Source organism: Mustela putorius, unplaced genomic scaffold (assembly GCF_011764305.1).
Source record: "Mustela putorius furo isolate JIRA1106 unplaced genomic scaffold, ASM1176430v1.1 tig00001063_pilon_pilon_pilon, whole genome shotgun sequence".
NCBI classification, from domain to species: Eukaryota; Metazoa; Chordata; class Mammalia; order Carnivora; family Mustelidae; genus Mustela; species Mustela putorius.
In genome coordinates this window covers 3,109,930-3,132,307 of record NW_025421556.1, presented here as the reverse complement: position 1 = coordinate 3,132,307, position 22,378 = coordinate 3,109,930, and the positions used below count along the sequence as shown (strand labels likewise).

At 35.6% G+C, this 22,378-nt stretch overlaps 1 protein-coding gene across 6 annotated transcripts in view; it reads right to left on the bottom strand.

Moving 5' to 3' along the window:
• Window positions 1-22,378, bottom strand: part of FER (FER tyrosine kinase) — a 470,546-nt gene that overhangs the window by 272,919 nt on the left and 175,249 nt on the right. For all 6 annotated transcript variants that reach the window (XR_006608698.1, XM_045087150.1, XM_004761299.3 and 3 more), the window contains one exon: window positions 5,817-5,909. Coding sequence is in view for 5 of the 6 variants with exons in the window: in XM_045087150.1 (XP_044943085.1) it covers window positions 5,817-5,909 (93 nt within the window). In the remaining variant the exon portion in view is untranslated. The remainder of the gene's footprint in view (window positions 1-5,816; window positions 5,910-22,378) is intronic.

The window sequence follows — 22,378 nt, the reverse complement described above, 5'->3', positions numbered from 1 at the left end:
AGTAGTACTCACAAGGGGCTGTAAGATGGAACAAATTAATGCTCAACCACTTACTACAGAAATTGTGCAGTAAAAGATGGCTCTGAGAAAGGGAAGTATTCTTGATGTGACTAGAACAGATCTCATTAAATAGAATGTGACTTGAAAGATTTCCAATGAAAATGGATATGCACAATTACCAGTAGGTTTCCAGATTATGCAATTAATCCTAACTTCTCTGGCTCTGACTTCAGAAGCAGTCTCTGAGAAATAGTTCTCAAGTCAAGATTACAACCTCCCGCAGCACAGGAAGATGCTGGATGTGGATTAGTTCTTAGAGCCCAGAGTTACTAATGAAAAGGTTATTTAAGGCTTTTAGTACTTTGATAAAAGAACACATTCTTGGAGCTGTTAAAACGTGTTTAAAAACTACTAAGACCATACAAAAAATATTAAACATCAACCATCAAATGCTATATTGATTAAAGACAAATTATGTATCATCTAATTATCTCACATTCTTCCTTCCATCAAGACTGTTGATTGAAGAATTCCATGGGACTGTCTTCATATAAGCACTACATTTTAGCCACACTATTAAAAATGTTGAAATAAATAGCTACGACAAGTCCAATGGCAATACTATTAATTCTAGTTTCATTTCCTTATGTATAATGCAATTAATTTCCTTATTTTATTTAAAAATATGCTTTAAGATGGGATTGGGAGGGAGACAAACCATAAGTGACTCTTAATCTCACAAAACAAACTGAGGGTTGCTGGGGGGAGGGGGTTTGGGAGAAGGAGATGGGATTATGGACATTGGGGAGGGTATGTGCTTTGGTGAGTGCTGTGAAGTGTGTAAACCTGGTGATTCACAGACCTGTACCCCTGGGGATAAAAATATATGTTTATAAAAAATAAAAAATTAAAATAAAAAAAATACGCTTTAAAATTCCAATTTTTACATGTTCGTTTGAATAGTTGTTGCTTTTTTAAGATTTTAAATTGAATTAATTATGCATAATTAAATATGCTTCTACATACAAAATAATGGATCTGGACCTCTGCTGTGTACAATATACAAAAATTAACTAATAATGGATCAAAGACCTACATGTATTAAGCTAAAACTATAAGACATTTGGAAATTTATATGATCTTGGATCAGATGATTTTTGAAAAATATGACACCCCAAAACATGTACCATCAAAGAAAAACAGATAAATTGGACTTTGTCAAAAACTTTTGTCAAATGGTATTATTAAGAAAATGAAAAGAGGGACGCCTGGGTGGCTCAGTTGGTTAAGCAGCTGCCTTCGGCTCAGGTCATGGTCCCAGCGTCCTGGGATCGAGTCCCACATCGGGCTCCTTGCTCCACGGGGAGCCTGCTTCTCCCTCTGACTCTGCCCTCCACTCTGTCTGCCTGTGCTCGCTTTAACTCGCGCTCTATCTCTGACAAATAAATAAATAAAATCTTTAAAAAAAAAAAAAAAAGAAAATGAAAAGACAGTACGTAAAATGAGAAAAAAAAAGTGCAAAGCATAAATCTGTTAAGGGGCTTGTATCCAAAAAATATAAAGAACTCTCATAACTGAAGAATTAAAAAGCAGCCCAATTAAAAAATGTTCAAAGAAAAGAAACAGTCATATCTGTGAAGGACATATACAAGTGGCTAATAAGCACATGAAAAGATGTTCAACATCAGTAGTTATTAGGGATATGCAAATAAAAGATATATCACTTCACATCCACTAGTAATACTATAATTAAAAAAAAAACAAAGTAACAAGCACTGATGACATTTAAAGAAATTAGAACATTCATATACTGCTAGTGGAAATGTAAAATAGTGCAACTACTGGGGGAAAATGTTTGGCAATTCCTCAAAAATTTAAACACAGGATGCCCATATGACCCAGCAAGGTAACAAAGAGCACTGAAAATACATGTTCATGTAAAAACTTGTACATTAATGTTCACTGCAGCATTATTCGTAAGAGCCAAAAAGTGGAAACAACTTAAATGGCCATCAGCTAATGAATGGGTAAACAATATGTGATAAATTCATAAATGGAACATTATTTAGTCATAAAAAGGAATGAAGTAAGTCACATGCTGCAACACAGATGAAACCTGAAAACATTACACTAATTGGAAAAAATTAGACACAAAAGGTCTCATATGATTCTATTTATGTGAAATGTCCAGAATAAGCAAATCCTTAAGGATCAAGAGTGGATTAGTGATTTTCAGAAAATGGGAAAAGGAGGGAATTGAGACCAACTGCTGCTAGGATGAAGTATCTTACTAGGGGGATTGATATGTTCTGAAAGCAGCAGTAGAGATGGTTGCACAACATAGTGAGTACACCAGAAACCACTAAGTGTACAATTTAAAATGATAGCATTTCATGTTATGTGAGGTATATCACCATAAATAGTTTAAGTATGCTTAACTATGCCATTTTGATAAGGCTTTTTACAGAAAAAAACTGTTTAGAGCAATAAAAAATTATTTCTATTTTTCTATTTACCAAATTAGAATACTCTAAAAAATTCTATACTGTGTCAGAAAAAAATATTTAATTATGATTAAGCTGTCTCTAACTTGCTATACTTCTTAAATTATCACACTTAACACCTAAAACCTCCATATTCATATTAAGACCCAAGACCTCAATTACCTGTGTGTTTAGGAGAGAGACCCCTTCTCCAAATAAGTAGGATACCTAATGATTTAGAGAAAAACCTGTGCGTATTTATTCAGCGTGAACAACAGTGTCCTAAACTGCAGACTGCCTCAGTGTTTTTGGTTCATGAGATTTCTGAATAAATAAAGAAATACCAAAGAACACTTAACTGATATAAGTAATGATTTCCTTCAGCTAGAAGATCCTAATAGACCAAATGGGCCCTGAGGAAGTAAACGGTCTCTAGAATTCTCAATTACAGAGTGAATAATTTCTTAGAAGAAATGGGCATTTCACAGCTTTCAGGATGTTGATAATTTATGAAAAAATAGATCACAATATATATTTGAATGAGGTACATGCTTTGTGGGAAAGTCACTTCAATTCACTCCAGTAAAGTAGTTTGTTGATACCAAAGTTTTACGTATATCAGTCACTGTCAATTTGGTAATTTTATTTAAGAATAAAGTAAAGACCATTTTTAAATGGAGAAGATAACACGAAAAATAACTTCAAATCTTAAAAAGTTAAGATTTGTACCATTAATTCATTAAGATTGTTCAAATTATAATGTTAGGATAGGCAACCACGTATAACTTCATCACATTGAACTAACTGGATTTCTTTTGTTTCTATATGTAAATGAATGTGTTTTTATATACATAAAAGAAAATAACTTCGCTCACCCTCTGATCAACCTGATCTATCAAAACAGGCTCCGTTAGAGCCAAAAGCTGAAGCTCTCATAACTACAAACTTCAAAGTGGCGTATGTGACATGAAGTCTCAGAAGCCAGTGTTGCACTCCCAGACAAGTGTCTGGAAGGCACAAAATTCTTAGGAATCCCAGGTTGTCGGGAAAACAAACATTGGGAGTGTTATCCCATTTCTACTATCTCCAAATTCTTATTTTTCTGTCACAAGCTAATATCTGGAGCTCTAAATTCCAATCTCCGAATTTTTACACCGAAGACTAAAGCTGAAAATAACCTTGAGTTTGTAATAGGCCTTCTCTCACGTATGTAAAATACTTGACTAAAGGAAAATTGGGCAGGGAATCATAAATCATAAATCAGCTCACTAGTAAACTGCTACTAATTGCTGGCACAAAGACCTCTGACTAAGTGAAATAAAGGTGAGTTAATGACAACATCACGATGTCATGTGTTTTGCTGACTTATTTCAATGATAAATAATTTTATGAAGTGTTCACTGAGGTATCTGAACTTTTCTTTTTCTGAACTGATTTTCTTGGGGCACCTGGGTGGTTCCATCAGTTGAGCATCTGCCTTCCACTAGGGTTAGGATCCCAGGGTTCTGGGATTAAGCCCCATGTCGGGCTCCCTGCTAAGTGGGGAGTCTGTTTCTCCCTCTGCTCCCACCCCCCCCACCATGAAGTTACACATGGTTGCCTATCCTAAAGAGATCAATCTCTCTCTCTCTCTCTCTCTCGCACATGTGTGCATAAATAAATAATAATAATAATTTTTTAAACTGATTTTTTTCTTTTTGAAGAACACACCTGAACTTTCCTTTCAATAACTATTTTTTCTTTTTTAAAAAACTTTTTAAATATTTCAAGAACTCTTTTTCTTTTCTCCTAAGTCATCAAAACATGTCTTCATAGTCTCTAGAATATATCATAGATTTCTAATCAAGCCTACTATACTTTATTTTGAATGTCAAATCAAAATAAACCAAGTCTTAAGAACTACTATTTATCTCAAGTTATAAATCATTAACTTAAGAAAACAACATTAGGATATGGGACTTAAAAGAGACTTGCTCTACCATGTAGTATTTGCCTAAAATTATTTTTATTTTTGTATTTGCTATTTAATGCTGGGGTAGATGGTCTACATTCGTTCATAGCTCTTCCCTATTCCCATAGAGTACTTCTGGAGTTCAGAAGTATGTGATAATAACAGCATCAAAGGCTAACACTGAAGTAGAAAACCTCTTTTATATAAAATTACAATTTTCTTCTTTTTTGTTAATTAAAATACTTTATGCTTTGCCTCAATTGTGTATAAGAGAGTTTTGCTTGAGTGGAATAAATATAGGAACATGTGTTATATATTAAAAAAAGAATTATAGTAAATAAATCCAAAATGTGAATGGACATTTAACTTATGGTTAGGAAACACATTATTTTCTAAGTAAGACTAGATCACATTATTTTAAACAGCTGAACTTTTAAACAGTAAGAAATAACATTAAGATATTACTATGTAGAAACTTGGAAAGATGGGGGAGCAGAGCACATAATTAATTTGTACTGAATATTGTTGTTTTGACAATCATTTATTATCATTCTAAAGCACTATTATGCATGAGGGATAGCTAGGAAAACAAGTCTGTTAATTTAGTCTTAAAGGTAATGAAATAAGAAAAATACTTTAAAATCTTATTCTATAAAGGGAAAAAGAATATACTTTATCTTGCTTGACTATAGCTGTTGCTACAGGGATTTGTAATATTTTATGCACCACTATGCTATGACAAACCTAAATTTCAAATAGACTTCAATTTAATAATTAAAATCTTCTCGAAAATATGAACACATATATAAACTGATACACTTTAAAAATACATATACAAATAAAAATGTGTTTCACTGGAAAAAAATTTGTCTCTGCTCTTCTTTTTTTTTTTTAATTAAAGATTTTTTTTAAGATTTATTTATTTATTTATTTATTTGACAGACAGAGATCACAAGTAGGCAGAGAGGCAGGCAGAGAGAGAGGGGGAAGCAGGTTCCCTGCTGAGTAGAGAGCCAGATGAGGGGCTCGATCCCCGGACCCTGGGATCATGACCTGAGCTGAAGGGAGAGTCTTTAACCCACTGAGTCTCCCAGGCGCCCCTTCTCCGCTCTTTTTCCAATAAAGCCTCAAAATACCTAAAATGTTTCCTATAATTATTTATATGTGGTACAGGAAGTCCTGAATACAACTTTATTTCCTTCCTCCTTATATCAGTGTTTACTATGTACATGTATGAACAGAATCATATGCATACAAAACAATTATATTATGTACTTAGTTTTCTATTTGTAAGGACAAATTTACACATGATATTCATTGTTTATCAGAAAGAAGCTAGAAAATAATTATTTTCAGTAGCACATGGAGTTCATTCTACTTACTGTTGAAGAGCCCAGTGCAGATTTTGGAGACCTAATTATTCCAGCAATTGAATGACGAATAGACTCAAACTTGGATAGCCTCTCCTTTCTTTCCTGGAGAGATTAAGAAAGAAGCCTTCAGCAATAGTAAACTAGTTTATATACAGTTATGTTGGGCATTTAGATATTTATCCACAGCTAATCACATATTCCAACTAAATAAAATGCAATCTTCCTGACATTAAAGATGGCAAATAATCAAATGCATAGGAACTCTATAGTATTTTCATTTCTTAATGAATGTCTTGGTTTTGCAGAAAAATAAGAAAGAAATAAAAATTCATAAGACAAGAGAAAAAAGAAATGTATAGGAAATTCATGGGAAACCAAATATTAACATGTGGGAGAAAAAAAAAAAGATAAAAGCTCTAAGGAACCAGTCTAACATACATTTCAGATAGCACTGTAGTTGAAAGGGATTTTCAAACAAAATATAATAGAGAAAAATCAGCAGGAGAACTATACTGAACACATTTTTTAAAACAGTGAATTCCACAAAGATTCACAGGATCACAATGACAATGATGATGACAACACCCCCAAAGGAGAACCAAAAAGGTAAATAAGGGGATGAGGGTAGAACTCCTCTAAGTAAAATCAATCCAGCTACTTGCTTTAGGATGTATATTTCTAAGCATCATATATCACAATTGAAGGAAACTTTCCTTAAAATTTTATATCTTTAGATCCATATAATAAATGCAAATGAAGAGGGGTAAGAGGGTAGAAAACAAGAGAAAGTAGAACAAAAATGAGACCTAGAAGGTAATAAATAAGGAAGGATGTGTGAGGGTTTGTAATGGAAGCACTGGTCAATTTTCCAATAATGACATTTCAACTGTTCAGCAGCAGCAGACAAAAGAACTTGAGATCCTATTGCCATGTGATGTATTTCTTATGTCTTCCATTAGTAGTGATGCTCAGTTTTTATTTATCAGTGGGAAATAACTAAAGCAGGCCACAAATAACATCATTTGTTTCCTTTGTCTCTAATATGTAGGGTATACGTCTCTATTCAGTAAATGCAGACATTTTTAGCCATATACTCGATAAACACTGTAGTTTCCAAAATTCAACTTCTGTCTCTCCAAGTGCCTACTCCCACATTATCTACTTTTCATTCTAATGGTTGCAGTATTAATATTCTTATCATTCTACAAACATATGCACATTAATAATTTAAAGTAATCTTACAGTAACCTAACAGAACAAATGACCTCAACTTCTTTTTCATCACCTTAGGAATGTGAGCATTAAATTCTATAGGCTTAATCCTAGCTGTTGCTTCACTTTACTTTCTAGTAAAAATCCCTATACTAATTTGTGAGGCAGGGTGGGGGTTTGGGGGATAGAGAAGGAAAAAATGAAACAAGATGGGACCAGGAGAGAGATGAAACATAAGAGACTCTTAATCTCATAAAACAAACTGAGTGTTGCTGGGGGGAGGAGGGAGGGAGAGGGTGGTTGGGTTATGGACATTGGGGAGGGTATGTGCTATGGTGAGTGCTGTGAAATGTATATGCCTGATGATTCACAGATCTGTACCCCTGGGGCAAATAATACATTACATTACATATTAATAAAAATAATAGGGGCGCCTGGGTGGCTCAGTGGATTAAGCCGCTGCCTTCGGCTCAGGTCATGATCTCAGGGTCCTGGGATCGAGTCCCGCATCGGGCTCTCTGCTCAGCGGAGAGCCTGCTTCCCTCTCTCTCTCTCTGTCTGCCTCTCCGACTACTTGTGATCTCTCTGTCAAATAAATAAATAAAATCTTTAAAAAAAAATAAAAATAATAAATTTTTTTAAAAAGTCAATTACAAAAAAAAAATAAAACAAAACAAAACAAAAAACAAACCCTGTACTGAGTCATAAGAAGCACTAAAGGAAAAAACAGCCTTGAAGGACTGAAATACAGTGACCTTTCTTTAATGCACGCCTATCTTCAACTTGAGTGTTTTAGGATTTTTACAAATCTAATTTGGCGGGGGAGGGGGAGGGAGGGTGTTGGGTGGCTCAGTGTGTTAAGCATCTGTCTGCTTCAGCTCAGTTCAAGATCCCAGAGTCCTGGGATTAAGTCCCAAGTCAGGTGGTCAAGTTGCGCTCCCTGCTCAGTGGGGAGACTGCTTCTCCCACTCCCTCTGCTCCTCTCTCTCTCAAACAAACAAATAAATAATCTTTTAAAAAATAAAAATCAAAACTTGATTCTTGAGAAGTCTTCTGAAAAAAAAAAAAATGTCTGGGAGGGTAAAACCTAATAAAACATATAGCCAGATTACACAGAACCCACAAGCGGGGAGGGTGGCATACGCAGCAATTGCATATTATACTATAAAATATATTATAGTGCTAACACATGTATATACAGCCATATATTTATAGACAGTATAGTTATAGTATATATAATGTTTATATATCTCTATATTATTTATAGTACAATATATATAGTAAAATATGTTTTTATATAATAATAAAATTATATATAGCACACATACTGGAAAGCACTGCAGGGACTATAGTTTTCTACTTCCTAGCCCAGTTTACCCATTTCTTCCCCTGGGGAACTTCTCCCCCTGACTTTGAGAGACCATGGAGGTGGAGGTGGCAGTGACATTAGCAGAAGCAGTGATACCATTGCTGACCCTGTGGCTGCTACTACTGACAGGACGATGAGAGGAAAGGGCTAACTTCACCTGTTTGGCAACAAAAGCTTCACAAGAGAGCTCTGAGCACCTCTACCGTGAATTTATGCTTCTCCTCTGAGTTAATGCTCTTAAAATACTGGAGAGAGTGTGGTGCTAACATAAGAGCACTATGAGAACAGAAAAGCACTGAGAAGTGATGCAGAAAAGTAGAAAAATCAGGACAGAGTTTTACATATGAGAAAGTGTTTTAGTAGTGTATGACAATAATATGCACTGAAATGACAACAGTAATTTTCTTCAAGCTACATTTTGGTATCAAAACTTATGACAGGAAAGAGAACCATTTCCCCCCAAAACTTCTGATAATTAAAATAAAAACAAAAACAAAAACAAAACAAAACAGGGACACCTGGGTGGCTCAGTGGGTTAAGCCTCTGCCTTCCGCTCAGGTCATTATCCCGGGGTCCTGGGATCGAGCCCCGCATCGGGCTCTCTGCTCAGCGGGGAGCCTGCTTCCCCCCCTCTCTCTCTGCCTGCCTCTCTGCCTACTTGTGATCTTTCTCTATCAAATAAATAAAATCTTAAAAAAATATACCTTCTTAAGAAACCAACACCAGATAAGTCTAATGTGCAGGTCCAGGTGTGGGGTAAAGAAGACTTCAAAAAGTGCTTCCTTTATATTAATTGATGAAGCATAATACACTGTGTGTTTGAGGAGATACAATTAGTTAAAAAGCACCCTTTCATTTAAAGTATTCTTTAAATAGGCTGATCTAAAAACTGTATTATCACAAACCTTAAGTTTCAAACAGGAATAATCAAGTTTATTAAAAAAATTTTAACCAGTGTCAGTTCCATTGGTGCACAGATTTCCACAAATAGAGAACATGAAACTCACTTACTAAAGCTGGTCTATGTAGCATTATACTGTAGATTTAAATTATGGTCTCATAATACTTCAGACCATGCTGAATTCACTGACAGGTTGACTTTTGTATCAATGAATTAAATGGCTACTTTTAGAAATTAAAATTTTAAAAATTGCCTTTTAATTACCATTAATATAATAACTAATCCTGCCTGTTGGCCTGCTAAGGCTGGTGATAACGCACTCATTTTACCCCCCTCAAGTAATGACAAGGCAAAGAGCCTTCTCCAGGTAACAAACATAGGGATTGGTTTGGGCAACAGCATGGCCCCTCAGTGAAGAAAGGTGGGGGCCAGGTAAGGGGGGGAAGGAGGGAAGATGTTATGAAATAATAGTCTAATGAGATGCCCAGAAAAATGTTATAAGTGTAGCTGTAGATCTATCTTGAAAGGAAAGTTCCAGATGGACTATCACTTTCACATATCATTCAAGAATAGCTTTTCATTGTCATTATTTTAAAATAAACTAAAGTGTAGGGACATCTCGGTGGCTCAGTTGGTTAAGCATCCAACTCTTGGTTTCAGCTCAGGTAATGATCTCAGGATGGCAGGATCCAGCCCCATGTTGGGCTCCGTGCTCAGGAAAGGAGTCTACTTGATGATTCTCTCCCTTTGCCCCCTCCTCCTACACTCTCTCACTCAAAACATACTCTTTAAAAAAATAAAATAAAAAGTAAAATTGACTGAAGGGTCTCACAATTTCTGTCTCCCCCCCATCTCTCTTTCCATATATATATGGAGATGTTTCATAATTGATATGAAACTTTCATAGTCATTAAAAGTTTCCTTATTATCAATTGATAAAAAAGACCTCTAAGAAATAATACGTAAACTACTTACAGTTCAAGTAAAACCATACCTATCCGGTTTTTAAATTACTCTTAATAAAACTGCCAAATTGCAGTAAAACAGGCTGTCAGGTTATCTCCACTCTCTGCTCACTGAAGCCCAGGCAATGATATAAAAGGCAAGAGGCAAAGTTTTGCTGGTTAAAGTAAGGGACAAAAATCAGCAGTTCTTCCAAATGACAGCGTGACTAGATGGCCGAGTAAGTTACAAATTAATGACTTTAACCACTAAGCACATAATGGTTCTCACAGTACGGCCTCTAAAGGAAGCACTAAGGTAGAAAGAATAAGGTTCTTGATGTCAGAAGGCGTAACAAGTATGAATCTGGGCAAATTAAATTACTTCACTAGCGTGGCTCTTAGTTTCTGTATCAGTACACAGAAGGACACTAGCCCGGACAAAATCTTCATCTCAAAATTTCTGTGACCATCGTCCAGCTCCCCAGTCACTTCATTGCACTGATCGCTGGCCAAACTCCCACAGAAGAGTTTCATGTGGGAGGCTGGTCACCAGAGTCCCTTCCCTTTGAGGGCTGGTCACTTTCTGCCTGAGGTGGCCTCAGAACTTGACCTCCAATGGAAAGGCCAACTACAGTGAAAGGTGCCACAGGAAAATTTTTTATGCTAATAAGTCACTGAAACAATAAGTATTATTTCTCACATTATTTTCTCACATCATTTCAATAAATAATCCCAACCTAATAACATTCTTTCATTGAACAATGAAAGTGATGATTTGGCCCTGTGGGAACATTCAGATACATATTCAGATCAGGAGGCACTAAGGATCAAGGAAAAGAGAACAATATTCATGCTCAAGCTCCAGGCTGAGTGCCAAATATCTTTGAGACTACTTATGCAAAGCAGCCATGAAATTTGGAGGGATTTTGTGAGAAATAACTACAGGGAAATTATAACCTCAGAAAAGATTGTCTCCTGAAAAAAAAATTCTTGTCTGTTGATAAATGACTCCATAATGTAAATGAAATACTGCAAATATTGGTATGTCCTTCATAAAAGGAATGCATTTATAAATAAACGAATAACTTAGTCTTTTGCAGATGTTGATTTGCTGGGAAGAATGAAGAATACACAGTTTTTATTCCCATCAGGATACAGAATTTAAGTATTGAAACAGTTTGTAAGTGATTTATTTTAGCAATTGGGTTCTGACTGAAGACAAATCATTTCAGAAGTATTCACTGCCTAGTAACCTAGTTTGTCATGCTGTTTTTCTTTGATGCTTGCATATTAAGAATATTTATTCAAAGAAAGACAGACCGCTTGCTAAGTCAACCATTTTCATATTTTGAAATAATGAAATTGGAAACCAAATATGCAAAAGGAACATTTGAGTGATTATTCAGATTTTGTCTTAAAATAACAATGCTAAGAAAATTTATAGTACAATGGAGTTCGCTCAAACCCAGGTTGTAAAATGTCATATTGTTCTTGCTTTCTTGACTGTATATATCTCTTAACTATGATGATGTCTAGGGGAATAAGACCAAAGCAGGAGACTATAATCAGCTCCTTTCCTATTCAAAATCTAAGTACAATTCATGTTCCATGGTGCTTTGCTCAAACGGATGAGCTAAATGTCTATATACATTCTTTTCATAAATTATCCAATAGTGCAAAATCCATACCAGTTTCCTTATGAGCACCTCACTAAGTCTACAATTTAAATGCTGATAGGCTCTGCTCAGTAAACAACTGTGTGTCTCAGGTTATTTAAAAAAAAAAAAATTATACTATTCTGAGTTAAATAATCAAGACACTTCTTAACTAAGATTCTGCCTTTTTTTTTTTTTTCAAGATTATTTATTTATTTATTTGACTGCCAGAAACACATTGAGAGAGGGAACCCAAATAGGGGGAGTGGGAGAGAGAGAGAAGCAGGCTTCCCACTGAGCAGGGTGCCTGATGAAGGCCTCGATCCTAGGACCCTGGGATCATGACCTGAGCCAAAAGCAGATGCATAAGGACTGAGCCACCCAGGCGCCAAAGCCTTTATTTATTTTTTTTTTTAATTTATTTATTTACTGGGCAACTTGGGTGGCTCAGTTGTTAAGCATCTGCCTTCAGCTCAGGTCATGATCCCAGGGTCCTAGGATTGAGTCCTGCATAAGGCTCCCTGTTCAGCAGAGAACCTACTTCTCCCTCTCCTACTCCCCCTGCTTGTGTTCCTGTTCTCTTTCTCCCTCTCAAATAAATAAAATCTTTAAAAAAAAATTATTTATTTATTTGAGAGAGGGAGAGAGAGAGTGAGCATTGGGAGGGGCAGAGGGAGAGGGAGAGAGACTCTCGAGCAGATTTCCTGCTGCGCATGGAGCTGAAGATGGGCCCTGATCTCACAACACACATGATCTTTTATCTGAGCTGGTATCACAATATCACGAGTCAGACTCTCAACCAACTAAGCCACCCACGTACTTGAGAGTCCGCCTTTAAAACAGCTAAGGGGCATAATGTTAAGCCATGAAATTTATCTTCTTTGCTTAAACTAATAACTTGTAAGACCAAGAATGCATTATAATGAGAGCAAAAGTACTATTTCATTAGAGGCCCCTATGTCTAATAATGGAGGCACTTTGCCAGCTCCAGCCACACCCTCACAGACTCTAAGCTCACTACTCTACTTAACAAGTTACTTTGATCAGGTCAAAATAATCCTTTTGCCAATTCCTGAATAAGGTGCTCATTTCTTTCCAACAGCAGCTTCCTGAGCTCTCCTCTCTTTTTTGCCTGACTCCCATTTTCTTTTCTCCTCCTTCTCTCCCCTTACCATAATAAATACTTATAAATATTAGCCATTATTATTTTAGCTTTACTAATACTGACAAAAACATCTTTTGGCTATTGTGAATAGTACTGCTATAACTGTAGATACATATGTACTTGAGTACCTGTTTTCAACTCTTTCGGGGATACATATAAGAGTGGAATTGCCGGGTCGTTTGGTAATTGTGTGTTTAGCTTTTTGATGAACAGCTAAACTATTTTCCACAGTAGCTGAACCATTTTACATTCCTACCAGCAATGTATGAGGCTTCCAATTTCTGCACATCCTTGTTGAAACTTGTTACTTTCCGTTTTTCTGATTATAGCTATCCTAATGGGTGTGAAGTATCCTTGAAGTATCTTGCCTTCATTTTTAAATAACTTTTTTTTTTTTTACTGCTTATAGAATTCAATGTTGTTTTTCTTTTTCTTTTCTTTTCTTTTTTTTTTTCTCTTTCAGCACTTTGTCTTGTGGTCTCTAGTGTTTCTGGTATAAAGTCAACTATAATTCATATCATTATTCCCTATATATAATAAACATTTTTCCATGATTACTTTTATAATAAGCAAGGATACAAGTAAATGTAATTTTATTTTAATTATCCTGCTTGGAGTTTGTTAAATTTCATGGACTTGTGGGTTGAAAGTGTTACAAAATACTCGATCATTGTCCCTTCAGATATGTTTTCTACTCCTATCTCTCTCTCCTCCCCTCCTTAGATTCTAATTACATGTATGTTCGTCCATTTGATATCACTCTATGATCACAAATACTCAGTTTTTCTTTTCCTTTTTTGTTTCCATTTGGATACGTTCTATCAACCTAAAATCACATGTCACTGATCTACTATTAAAAATCCCATTTAATGAATTCCTTAGTTTTGATATTATATTTTTCATTTCCAGAATTTCATTTTTTATGCATCCATATCACTGTTGAAATATCCCATCTTTCATACCCGTTGTAATCTTTTCCACTAGATCCCTTAGCATTCTTATAACAGCTATATTAAAGACATTGATAATTCTAATAACTAGGTCACCTGTGTCTATTTTCTTAGCTGTAAGTCACATTTCTTATTTCTCCATTTCTCTTTTTAGTGTATCATATATTTTTTATTGTGTTCCAAATGGTTTGTATAAAAGAAGAGCAGAATTTGTGAAGAGGGATACGTGCTACTTTGTCTGTCAGGCTGCTAGGTTGGGACTATAGGTAATAAGCTGGGTCTGGTCTTTGATGCAGCTTTAGTTTGAATCAGTTCACCACCAGCTTCAAAATTCTGAAAGCTGTTTCAGGAGTTTTCCTTCAGCTAAGAATGGAATCTGAGCCCAGGCAAGAGTCCAGTATCTTGCCTAAGCTTCAAAGTCAATCCACCAGCTTTAGGAACTAAAGGAGATCTCACCAAGCTTTGCAGCCTCTTTGGGGGAGAGGGGGAGGTGTGCTAGAGAGTTCTCTCTGCTTTCCATTCACACCCACAACTTTCTGTATTTAAGATGATAACTTTCAGCCCTTACATATGGTCTCTTGTAACTTTCCATATCCAAACTGGCTACAGAAATTCATTTGCATTCTTATTGACGAGTAACCTGCCAGTCATCATTTTATTGACTGTTAGTCATAAACCAAGAAAATACAAACACACAAGTTAAGGATCTTCAGTATGACAAAAGAAAATGCCATTAATTTATCAAAAGTTACAGACTTATATTTGGCTACCATATTCTAAGGCAGTCAATTACCACAAAAGGCCTTCAGAGTTTAAGCCTATACTCCTCAAAAGATCATTTAAAGAGTTAAACTCCAAATATCTAAAAAGTCTTCATTCTTATTATTTTGGTTTGATTTTCTTTTCTTTTGTTGATTGCTTTTGAGGGATACGGAAGATGAGTGTTACCGTTTCTGTATTTGGGGCAGGGAACCATAGAAGGTTACTGTAAGGTCTAGTATGAACATACTTCAGTTTTGTATGAACTATGTTTTAAGTTTCCAACTTCATCTAAAAAGTTCTCTGAATGGTTTGACTTTTTAGTATTCTCATAGTGCACACACATCAACAATCCTACTATCTGTTCAGAGTTCCTTTTGTTACTAGAATTACTAGAACTAATAACTGGAAATGTTTGGAGTTTCAAGGCCTCAGGCAAGATTTTACTTATTAGAATGGAATCAGAAACTGTAGGACCTAAAACAATATCCTAGAACTGAATTTTAAAAATAAAATGTTAAAGATAGGAATTTGGTGCTTATAATATTGCACTTCTATTATCAGCAAATAAAATCCAACTAGGAGACCTGTTAGGAAGAAGTCAGTGAGGTTCCAAGCATTTATCTCATTCTCACCCTTCCAAGAGAAGCTGCCAAATTATGGGACTATTGGTACTGGCTGCCTGAGAACAGAGCAATACAACAGAGGGTAGAGCTAAGAAATGATGACAGACAACTTCTTGATGATATGGTTTAAATTTCTGGATATATCTAGTTGCGAATGTAAATAAACTCTCTAATGTACTTAGCTCTACTGCTTTGGTTGACTGTTATAGGGAACTAATAAAGCAGAGTTTCCTAGACTATCCACTAGTAATTGAAGATCTCCAATAAGCAATTATGAAAGTCACAATTTTCATTAACAAAATAATACACTAACTTAACATTTTTTTCCTTCTAGACATATATTTACTTTTAATAGGAAAACAAATCTTCTAATATTAAAATATATTAATATAAATGGAAAACTTCTTTGTAAGAGAACACTTCTTGCGTTGCATCATATTATGTTGTGATAATTACTTTTACTTATTCCTATTAATTCATCAGTTTCAGGAGTGCCTGGGTGACTCAACTGGTTAGGCAGCCAACTCTTGATTTCCCGCTCAGGTCAAGATCTCAGAGTCCTGGGATGGAGCCCCATGTCTGGCTCCCCACTCAGCAGGAGTCTGCTCCTTCTCCCCTTGCCCTCCTCCCTATGCATGCACTCTCAAATAAATAAATAAATAAATCTTTAAAAACAAAACAAAACAGCAGCACATGACATGCAAAGTAATTGTTCAACATGTTTGGAAAAACCCTACTTTGAATGATTAACAGATGTTATCTAACATCTAACTACAAAAGGCTCAGTAGTCCCATAGATTTTAGAACTGCCCCATTAGTCAAATTTAAGCAGGTTTCTTAAATGCAGTATGTCTCAAAGCCTTAATAACACATTAGTACATGTACTTTTTTGGGGGGACAAAATACTATTTTGCAAGATTCACTTCAAGAAATGTCACAAAGCTTCCATCCTGTGGGGTTAGAAGGCAAAACATTCTCTTCTACTCTACATCAATCATGGCTTCTTCTTGGATATTATCATCACATGTAAAAGCTCCAAATTAACTAATTAAAGTTCCTCTCTTTCTGGCACAATCTCTTATCCCATCAGTTTGCTTTCAACCAGTAACATCATAAGCATTTTTCAACTTCACTGCACCCTAAGGCATTGAGTCTCTTTGTTTCGCCTAATCAATCACCTTTTCTCTTCTTCTCTTCTCTCTTTATCTAACTGATATGCCATAATATATCATTCTAATGATGCTCTCACCAATATTCTAAATTCTCCTGTTATCCTACCTTTTAGTTGCACACATGGGGTAATCTCCAGCACTGGATAGTTGGATAGATCCAACCATCCAACCATACACTCAAACAATTCATCTCTGCTGGAGAATCACAAGATTCTTAACTTCAAATGGGCACCAAATACCTAACAGTACTTCCACATTTCTCTGGCCAACTCACTTCTTACTCTCCCAGTTACTGTCAACCATTTCAAACATTTCCTATTTTTCTTGGGTCTAAATCTGCCTCATTCTACCCCCTTCAGGATAAAGAAACTACAAGCCAGAAACATTTCCATCTTGCCTTTTCAAACCTAAAAATCTATTATTTCTCTTCCCTTCTAATTTGTTTCCCCATTTGGAAATATGTGGCTATCTCCCATCTAAGGCTGACCTCTCTACTTGTACTTTGTATTGCGTCCCCTCCTGCTCTCCTAAGAACCTTAAACCTTACAAAAACTTGATAGATCTCTGTTTGAAAACTTGTTTTTCCTGCCCCATCATTTATACGGGTTTAGGTTGCTCTTATAGAGAAAAAAAGGAAAAGTAGTAAGAGAGAAAAGATAGAGAAAGATAGGGAAGGAGGAATGAAGAGAGGAAGGGATGCATCTCTTCCCTCACCACACATCCTCCTTCTGCTACTGCTCCTTCTCCATAAACGAAATTCCTAAAAGACTTATCTATGCTTCCTGTCTTCACTTTCCTCTCCTCCTACTCACTAGGCAATCTGCTCCCATTTGGCTTTCATCTTATCACTCAAGCAAAGCAGATGCTTTTAATTAACCAGCAAATTCCATTTTACTAATCCAACAGAGACATTTCTTACTTATTATACTTGACCTCTTGGGAGAATTCCCCTCTATTGATCAAATACTCCTACGTGAAACTTGTACTGCCCTGGCCCACTCTCCCTCAACAGGCATAATATGATCATTTGCTTTTAAGATCCATTAGCTCAGATCTCCTCTTTCCTCACTCTATCTTTCCTTCCTGGGTAACATTTTACATGTTCCAACTTCAATTACCACCTAGCCAAGCCCACTCATTAAATCTCCAAATCAGACTTTACCACTGAGCTATAAACATATACATATCAAAACACCCATGTGATTTCTCTACTAGAGAAGACAGAAAAAGTCAATATATTTCATACTGAACTCCTAACTCCCAAATAGCCCCTTTTTAGGAGTTTCTCATTTCCATGAATGGTACTAATCATCCTGTTATACAAACCAGATATCTTAAAGTCCAAACTCACACTCACAATATATATTCCAAGAGTCAGAGGGCTTTATCAGTTTTTTATTCAAATATGTAAACATTAAATAAATTCTACATATTTTTAAAGATGTATTTATTTAATTTAGAAAGAGAGAACATAAATGGAATGGGGGCCAGGGGGTGGCCAGAAGGACAGGAGAGAGAGAATCTCAAGCAGACTCCCCACTGAGTATGGAGCCCAACTTGGGGCTCAATCCTTGACCATGAGATTATGACATGAGCCAAAATCAAGAGTCAGACACTTAACCAACAGAACTACCCAGGCACCCCAAATAAATGCTACATATTAATGGCATACTGAAGCAAGACAGTAGCTATCAGATATTATGTAATAAATAAATAAAAGGGTACATTTATTTAACTACTCTTTTATACCAAAGAATCTCAAAGGACTCTTTGAAACAAACAAAACTGACAGACTCAAATTTAACCAGTCATTCCAATTACACATAACATTCTAACTCATATTGACTTTAGGAAATCTGCAGTTACCTTTATTTAAATTTGGGGAAACCCTCAAAAACAACAGAAAAATATCTTGGGAGTTAAAACACTTTTCCTTCTGGCATTTTTCAAAAAGATTGATTCTTGAGATAAGAGAGCTAGCATAACAAAGGATTAAAGATAGTGAAGAACAATTATGGCTCCTTAAAAGTAATACTCTATAAGATACGGAGGTCATGCGAGCATAGGGAAACTTAATCAAGACATACATAAGAGGGATGCCTGGGTGGCTCAGTTGGTTAAGCCGCTGCCTTCGGCTCAGGTCATGATCCCAAGGTCCTGGGATTGAGTCCTGCATCGGGCTTCTTGCTCGGCAGGGAGCCTGCTTCTCTCGCTGCCTCTGCCTGCCTCTCTGCCTGCTTGTGTATATTCTCTCTCTATCTCTGGCAAATAAATAAAATCTTTAAAAAAAAAAGACATATATAAGAATATGTACTCCCTCTGGCTATTTATTAATTATTTTGATTTGTAAACTACCTAATTATGTTTAGATGTTGTTCAAAATTTTGGTATAAAGAGCATTTAGCTTATTAAAAACAGGTTCAGGGGTGGCATAATATGTATCCAGAAATAAAAATGTATTATTTAATCAAAATTTGTCAGTTAAAATTAAATACTATCTCCAGGAATTACTTTTTAATCAATATGAACGCTAGAAATCTTAGGACCAGGCTCTATTCCTTTTATATTAGGTTCCAATCTGCTTAAGTTAATAAAGTGCCTACTGGATGTACTGTTATTTTCAGAAGTTCATTAACTATTTCATCAATAGGAAATAAGTAGTCTAGAGTCAACAAAAGTGAATAGCATACTAAACTACTGGCCTAGAGCAGTCAGTCATGACTCCAAATATCAGACTTGAAATCAATAATATCTTTGATTAGGTGTCAGCATTAAACCACAATTTTTCATCTGAAAATTAATACTGGGTATTCACCACATAACCATATCAAAGGTTTCATAAAATTATTAAAGTTACAACAATGGCCATTATTATATAAAATGGTATTTCTATAAGAATCATTGCATTGAAGAAAAATTTAAAGACTGATCACTTGCATATTTACCAAATCCCTTTGCTCCTACTGAATTCCCCAGCAATTTCTTAAGTAGTGTTGGCCATCTCTATCCTTACAGAAAAGAATACTGCAATCTATATCTACTTGAAAGGCTCATAGAAAACAACAAATCTCATTTTCACCCATCAGCTTGAGGCAAAGGTTCTATATAGCTCTGACTACAGAGCTCACTAAACCCCTAACAAGGCCTCTCTAGAAAGGTTTCCTGTGGCTAACTCATTTAGAGCAAAAGCTTGTGAAGATTCTAATAAAGTGTCTGAGAAGTTATGAATGGTACTTAAAGTTTTATTCTTAACGAGTTTTCCACCCCACAACATTCTTTTTGGCTATGATTATATATTTTCTGACTCAAGATGTAATTAAAGTAAAGAACTGATTTGTTGAATTAGAAGTGGCAGCACTGAATATGGAGAGGTGTTATTTTATTAAAAGAATGGCCAGAGGGAGTATATATTCTTATGTATGTCTTGATTAAATCTCCCTACGCTCACATGACCTACATCTCTTACAGAGTATAACTTTGAAAGGAACCATAATTGTTCTTCACTATCTTCAGTCCTTTGTCAGGCTAGCTCTATTTCAAGATCTATAATGTAAATTTTCTCTCCTTGCCAAGCATTATGAGCAGCTGCAAAGTGTTTTATCTGAGATTCAGAAAAGGTTAGGGAGAAGAAACTTTCCTGTAAAGGAGAAGAGAAGCTGCTACAAATATTTGTAATGTCTTGTCATAATCAGACGGATTCACAATTTCTAGGAAGGGCAAGAGAAAGAGAAAGTTGCTCAGAGCCAATTTAGGCCTAGCTAGCACCAACTGCTATGCCCAAAACCCCACAGCAAGCTCAGCAGATTTTTTTTTTTAAATAATCCAGGGAATTTGAATAACATTCTATAGGTGTAAGGCATTAGATTCTAATATCTACTTTCATGGCCTTAGACCCTGCAAAAATTCTTCCAAAGCCCCAAAATACCATTTAGCCATAATTAACCAGAGCTTTTCAGAAGTCAAAATTCACTCCTCGGGGAGTATTTTAAACCTGCTGAACTCCTGATAAACTCACAATTAGCATTTAAAATGCCGAGTGTAAAAAACTTTATTGCTAACTGATGTGATGCTGAAAGAAGAGGCATACTTTTTCTAATTTTCAGTGTAAGGAAAAAATATCAATGATTTCCTTAGCATTAGTCTCTGTCATTGAAATTATAAACTATATTATTCTTGCATTATTTGTATTATTTCTAACAGAATACCTCTGTACAGCTATACTTTATTCCAAGCAAAATCCTGATCTTTTTTTACTACTACTCAAACTATGATATAACAGCTATATAATTCACTGACAGAGATATATTTTCATTTGAAATAATACCAAGAGAAACAACAATTCAATAAAGGATGAATCTTGGAGCGCCTGGGTGGCTCAGTGGGTTAAGTCGCTGCCTTCGGTTCAGGTCATGATCTCAGGGTCCTGGGATCGAGTCCCGTATCGGGCTCTCTGCTCAGCAGGGAGCCTGCTTCCCTCCCTCTCTCTCTCTGCCTGCCTCTCTGTCTACTTGTGATCTCTCTCTGTCAAATAAATAAATAAAATCTTTAAAAAAATAAATAAAGGATGAATCTTAATTAAACAATAATCCTAAACAAAGAATAAAGAAAAAAGGTCATCTTACCAAAAAAAAAAAAAAAAAAAAATTAAGAAAGGAATCTGTTATTTCCTTCTCATTAAGGAACAAAACAAAAACAAACATACACCAGATTCAACATAAAAGTATTATAAAAAAAGCACCTAGACTACTTATTCTGCTTCATCCGATAAAATAAAGCAGTTAACTGAGGAAAATTATATAAGAATAGCACAAAATTAGGGCATACCCTGTCAATGGGTGAAAGGCCAGCACCTCCAATGATCAAACTCAAAAGTGTATAGTATTCCAACTAAATTAGATTTATTTTCCACACAGAGTTCTAAAATCAAAGTAATTCAGCAATTGAAATAATCTCCTGAATTAAGGACAGTCGAGCCATTTTGAGACTGAAAAGTTATTACAGCAAATACAACCTTTTACTCCACAGGCTGTGAACTCCTCATTAGCAACAATTTTCCCCCAAAACTTTATCTTTTTTCTAAGCACCTATTCCATGACCATCTTTATTCCCCACTAACGGCCTCACCTCTCCTCATAGAAAATAGAAATGATCAGGTGGGAATTCCTAGGACTTTTCTGCTCTTCCTCATCCTCCCACTGACAAATGTAACCTCCACCCCACCCGCCCGGGTCAGGGGACCTCTATCCTCTAGTGCCCTCTGGCCCGCTCTGCTCTTTCCCTGCTTGGGGAAAGAATTGGGGTTCACCAGGAAGTCCTCACTCTCCTGGAGGCTACCTCTGCTTTTTACTGGTTTTGGTTTGGTTTGGTTTGGTTTGGTTTTTGCCTCTCATATTATTAAAAAAAAAAAAAAAAAAAAAAAAAAAAATCACACACACAAAAACTAAATGTAAAATCTTATTTAATTCTCTCTGCCCATGATCATTATTCTAACTTTCCCTTCCCTCCAAAATTTAGCTACCTCAAAATGCTACTAGATAAATCATTAAAAAAAATCATATGATCATAGCCCTCAAAGAGCTTTCTGTAAAAAGATAAACCAGATCCTTTTACACTGTTGCTTAACATCTTTGAATGGCTCCCCCATTGGGCCCAACAAAAAAATCTCAATTCACACACAAAGATTTTTCTATAATATAGCCCCTATATACTTAATTCAATCCCCTCTCTTAGCATTTCACCTTCTTGCCTATCATCTAGTTACTTATATATATTGAAGATTTAGAATACATATTTTCACTTCCTTGAGCAATATATGATT